This window comes from Elephantulus edwardii, unplaced genomic scaffold (genome assembly GCF_000299155.1).
Source record: "Elephantulus edwardii isolate Elephantulus edwardi_28Jun2011 unplaced genomic scaffold, EleEdw1.0 scaffold00215, whole genome shotgun sequence".
NCBI classification, from domain to species: Eukaryota; Metazoa; Chordata; class Mammalia; order Macroscelidea; family Macroscelididae; genus Elephantulus; species Elephantulus edwardii.
The window spans coordinates 3,547,083-3,553,082 of NW_006399965.1; the positions used below are offsets into that span (position 1 = coordinate 3,547,083).

The 6,000-nt window shown below is 44.4% G+C and overlaps 1 protein-coding gene across 1 annotated transcript in view; it reads left to right on the forward strand.

Annotated features, from left to right (window-relative positions):
- PLCH1 (phospholipase C, eta 1) overlaps positions 1 to 5,085 on the forward strand; it is a 133,887-nt gene extending 128,802 nt beyond the window's left edge. Inside the window, exons 21-22 of the mRNA XM_006897785.1 lie at positions 232 to 583; positions 2,924 to 5,085. Coding sequence (XP_006897847.1) covers positions 232 to 583; positions 2,924 to 5,085 — 2,514 coding nt within the window. The remainder of the gene's footprint in view (positions 1 to 231; positions 584 to 2,923) is intronic.
- Positions 5,086 to 6,000: the final 915 nt, after the last annotated feature.

Here is a 6,000-nt window from a genome sequence, read left to right on the forward strand (position 1 = left end):
AGGCTGTGATAATAAAAGGCTGCTTTCCTCACAAAATAATATTAAGCTGTGCATGACATTGTGCAAACATGCTGTGAGCAGCTGTGTTCTTGGTTTGAATATACTTTGGTGGCTGTTCAATTTTGTTTTATATTTGTTTTTCATGGAATTGTCATGGAGAACGCAAGTGCCCCATCACAATGGCATTTACTTGTGTGTTGGCTTTTGCTTTCTTTCTTTTGGTATCTCCAGAACAGGCAGCTCCAAGGTCTGAAGGGACTGTTCAATAAGAACCCCAGGCACAGCTCAGAAAACAGTTCGCATTATGTCCGGAAACGATCAATTGGAGATAGAATTCTGCGCCGCACAGCCAGTGCCCCGGCCAAGGGCAGGAAGAAGAGCAAAATGGGCTTCCAGGAGATGGTGGAGATAAAGGATTCCGTGTCTGAGGCCCCCAGAGATCAGGACAGTGTCCTGAGGAGGACCACACGGAGCCTGCAAGCCCGCCCGGTCTCTATGCCTGTTGACAAGAGCCTTCTGGGAGCCCTATCCCTGCCTCTGCCCGGCCCAGCCAACGACACCGATGGGAATGCCAACTCTCTGGGTGAGCTCCTTTCAGTTTCCCTGAGAATATGTTTTCCTAAGCTGCACTTAAGTCTTTGGTTAACATTCTGATATGGCTGACATTTTACAGTCAAAGTCAAATACACTAAGACATCATTTTAAATATGCTTTTCAAGATCTAAACTTGAGGCTACAGGAGAGATATTTCCTATCCACTGAATACCATACAATAGCACTGCTATCTGAACCTGGTAGTAAAGAATGTAGAGGCCATCAGGGATGAAAGTCTCTGAGGGACGAGGGGGGCAGAGGCCACCTGTGTGACAGGAATAGAGATCTTGGTTTCCAAGTGAGAGCACGTGTATTATTGATTGCTCTAAAGTTGAGTATAGCTGTATTCCTTTTCCATCATTGGAAAGAACCATTTGTGGAGGCAGAAGGAAAGTGCAGGCATTAGGTGAATCATCTTCACATGAAAACTCCTTGCTTCCTGAGGAAGCAGCTCAAGGTCACAGGGCTCTAGGTTGTAGTCACCTTGTCCCTGGATGTTCACACAGCAGGAAGTTTGGCTCCTATCCAGATGCAGGGTTCACAGGCAGGAGGGCTGTGACTCATTCATTCATTTATGTAGCATGAGCAGAATTCTACAACGCACTTAATAAAAAGTGGTGACCACTCTGCAGTGGACCAAGGGAAGCTTTTATAGTGATAAATCCTCCACTCCAGCTTTATAGTTTCAAACTTCTTAAAATTATTGACATTTGTGAAAATATTTGGTGCATTCTATTTGAAGCACCCAAACTGCCCATTTGATATCTCTAGAAAAAAAATGTGTTCTAATTAAGTGTGCATCACTGCGAATCAATATGATACCAATTTTCCTTTCGGGAATTATTCTTTCTATCAGACAATCTAATTTCAATGATCTCATTTCTCACACACACTATTTGCTCATATTGATTTTTGTTTTAAGATATTCTAGAAAGAAAAGCCAATTCTTGCATAGTTTGTTTGAAGAAGCAGAAGAGATTTTGTAAGTTTAAAATTTTGGGAACAGCAGTATAAAAAAAAAAAACCAGAAGCATATGCTTTAAAATTTGTTTTACAATTTCTAGCTTTGGGGAAAATGAAGCTACATTTGATAGAAACTGGTAATAATTACTGTTGATAATATAAGCTAACAATGTCACCATTCTGAATTACAGAGCATTCTGAGACAGTCTCATTCTCCCCTTTTATACAAGTTATCTGAATTAGCCACACACATAGATGTGTACATACATGTCTATACAAACATACCATACATTTTATAGGTATATGGAACAAATGTATAGTGATGTAGGAATTAAAATACCATTAATCATGTAACAGTTTACTATCAGGAGAAACAGAACATAACTCTTTTCTCTGTAAAATTTTTAATTGGCTGCTTCTAAGTGATGGAATCATAGGATATTTAATTTTTATAGTTATTTGTATTTTCCATTTTTTTTTATGGAAAACATTTGTGTTTCATTTTAGGAAAGTAAGTTAAATTTGTGTACATCAGGAGTCTGAAAGCATTAAGACATTACTAAATAATTTTTATCAAGAATAATTGAACACCTACTATTATTTCAGCATAATACTAAAGATACATGATATGAGAGTTCTGCAAATTACTGTGAATAATATGTTTTTACAGTTTGCTTATTATACCTAGCGTGATACTGACGTGTAAGGAATAAGACATATAATATTTATACATTCACAAATGAGAATATGATTGCAAAACCAATAGTTCATAGAATTGGTAACCCCTTTTTTATGTTTATCATTTTTAAGTCAATAGATGTCATATTTAATGCACTTATTAAACCTCATTTATTTTAGAAAGAATTGGTTAAATAAGATTTTTGCTAGAATGCCCTTAAAAATGGTAATACTTATGATTTTGATTAATGTATGTTTATCTCTGAAAGTTTACAGTATCTTCTTTGCAGGTATCCTAATACTTTCTTTAACAGAGCTGTCTTGTTCTGTTTTTATTGCCATGCCTCTGTGTGTAGTACAAATCTGAATAGGAAACAACCCAAGGTAATCCTCACTGTAAAAGTATGCTAACTCATTGACATTTTTTTTTGGACAATGAATATTACATCCTCAGTTGATGTAATAGATATCCAAAGGGAAGCTTCAGTGAAATTCCTATGAATAAATATATTGTACCATTCACTCATCACACAAACACTTTGTTGCAAATCTCTGCAATCCATAATTATATTCTGTCACAGTGTAACAGATCTGCATTTTCCATCTGTCTGTCTGAAGACAAACGTGTTTACAGATCCTACATGACTTGGTACATGTCACCTAAAATATTGTTTGTTTTATTTGGCAGAAGACCAGGATGAAAGAAGAAAAGGGAAAGAAAATATAAAAGATCAAAATTTCAACAAAAAACTCTCGTCTTCATCCAGCCCTCTCCTCCACAAAGTTACCAGCCACGGAGGCCCAGCTGCATCTACTGCCAATCTGTCCATCACAAGAGAACCTCTGGAAGTGTCAGGTTCGAGGGATGGAAGACTCAAGTCAAATGTGACAAATGCTTGTCAGGAAAACCATTATGTCAACAAAGCCCTCTCCCCAGTGAAGTCTTTGAATTTTGATCCTGCAGTAAACATTGCACAAGATCTGTGTGGCATGAAAACCAAAGGCAATGGGAACGCGGAGGGCTTTGTGGAAGGGAGAGGCACCCTGGCCGGAGGCATCCTTCCTCAAAGCAATCTGGAGATGAATTGTCAGGAAGAAGACAGGGGGAAGGGCAGGCCTGCAGCGTGTTTTTCTTTATCAGACATCTCCACACTCTCAGCTGACATGCCTGAGTCACATTCCACAGCCATTCTGCAAGACAGTGGGATTTCTCAACTTATTGACAATGTTACTCTATCAAATGAGAATGAGCCTGGCAGTTCCATCTCGGCGCTTATTGGCCAGTTTGATGAGTCCTGCGATCAGGCTAACCTCACAGTGGCTCTACATCTCCATAGTCCCAGTGCGGTGTCAGGCCTTCCTCCCTTATCCACCAATGGTTTAAAACCGCCCTGCATGGATGGTTTTCTCAGAGGGAAGCCCAAGTCATCATTCCTGCCCTCATCTCCTGGGCCTGTGGCTTTCTCAGGTCCAGAGAGCACAGAACATGCAATGCACACAGTCATTCACCCAACCACCTGCACGCCCATCTCTAAACCCAAACTAGATGACAGGCTCTCTGCTAACGCCAAGACAGAGAGTACAGAAGGCAACCTGCCTGCGCCCCCTCCGACTTCTCATTGCTGGTTACCAACCAGTCCCAGCAAGGGAAAAGACTGGCAAACACTGAAAAACTGCAGCTCCATCGCGTGCCCCAGTTTGATACCGGACGTTGCTGCAGCTGATCCCACACTCTGTTTCAATTCTGCAGACAGCAGTCTTGTGGAAATAGATGGAGACTCAGAAAATCTCTCCATAACCACCTGTGACTCTAGGAGAGGGGCCTCGAGTCAGCCGGCTTCGCCTTTAAAGCCGAAGCCTGGCCCAGAGGTGGCGGGACACCTGCAAAATGGTTTGAGAAATGGCTGCTGTCATGAGATCGCCCTCGATTCTGTCCCTGAAACAGTCCCCAGGAGTCACGATGATCATTATCAAAGTACTTCTTGGCTAGCCTGCCAGGGTGCTGGCTTTGCGCTTAACCACCTGTCAAATCCAGGTTCAAAAACCAGCCTGGCGTGCGCGCCACTGGTGCACTGTGCTCTGGCTGTGCACGCTCCTGCGCATGCTCCCACAGCGCATGCTCCCACGGCGCATGCTCCCTCTGCGCACGCTCCCGTGGCGCATGCTCCCGTGCGTCCACCTGCAGCGCGCCGCCCTCCGCCCGCGCGTGCACTGCCCAGCCCGTGCAAGTCCAAGAGTCTGGGCGACCTGACGTCGGAGGACATCGCCTGCAACTTCGAAAGCAAGTACCAGTGTATCAGCAAGAGTTTTGTTACAACAAGCCCGAGAGACAAGAAGGGCGCGCTAGTGAAGACGAAGCTGCTGGAGCCCGCAGATGCGCTGACGGAGCAACTGCGGAGGCTCGTGTCCTTCGAGCAGGAAGATGGCTGCCAGGCGCTGTCTGCCAAGCACGAGGCGAACCAGCTCCCCCGGGCGCTGGTCCGGAAGCTGTCGTCCCGAAGCCAGAGCCGCGTGCGCAACATCGCCAGCCGCGCCAAGGAGAAGCAGGAAGCCAGCCGCCAAAGAGCGGCGCCGCCCAGCGGCCCGGCCGGCGTGGTGCTGCGGCACAAGCCTGCAGCGCCCCCTGCCGTGGCGAACCGGCACTCCACCGGCTCCTACATCGCCGGCTACCTGAGCCGCCGCCCTGGCGGCCTGGAAGGCCGCGGCATCCCCGAGGGCGCATGCGCAGCGCGAGGCTGCTGCTACGTGGACCCTTTCTGTTCCCACGCTCCCTGTTCCCACGCTCCCGTGCTGCAGACTGAGCCGAGCGCGGAGGGCAAGCCCGAGATTTACTTTCTCTTGAGACTGTGAGTGATGGTGACGCCACATCTTCCATGTTTACAAAAGTAGCCTGTAGACCCTGTTTTCCTTTCTAGTAAATGTGCCCCTTGGCTGCGAGGTGGTTTTAAATCTGTATTTTTAAACTTGTACTTTGGCCTCGCCTTGGCTTCCTGTGTTCCTCCCTGGGTCCGTGTTTGTGCGCAGATTCTGTGACATCCCCACGTGCGCGTGAGCCCGTGAGCTGTGTGATGTATGAAGTACGCGCATGCCGTAGCTGTGAACCTGCCTGGCGGCTTGGGTTGTAACATACTTGTGTTTTGCCAAGATGCTCTTTGTCCTGTGTCCTCTGATTGTAGTCACAAATGTAGCCATTTTTAACTCTGTTAAACTTCGCAAAGGACAAAGGGATGAAATTCTTAATGTTTGAAAGCCATTACCATCTTTTTTGTTTAGAAGCCCAGGTACATTTTTATAGTTCAGTTGAAAGATGTTCAAAATAGTTACCTTGCTGCAAAGAGTTCTTCACTCTACCCAGGATAGAATTTCAAGGACATGAGTAGCTGTTTTCCCTCTTTTAGTATAGATAGGAAGAAAAGAACAGATGTCTGTACATACATAAGGACAAAATTATTAGTTTTACATTTTGTTACTTATTTTTGCTAATGGCTTAGTATGTAACAGGAAGACAGTTGCCAAGGTATCTGTTGTACTTATGAGTTTTTCTGATTAAATTTGAGACTGCAAATAATGGCTTTACGGAATGAGAGACGTCAGACTCTGGTAATAGTAGCATACATTGGACACTTCTCAAAAGCTTTCAAGGAAAAAAAAAAGATTTTTTTTCACACCCCAAAAAATCCAAGTAAATAATCAAAAGGAATGAATCTTTTCCTTTCAGGGAGCTGAGCCAAATATTTTAGTATCAACACGAGTTCTTTTCAGTGT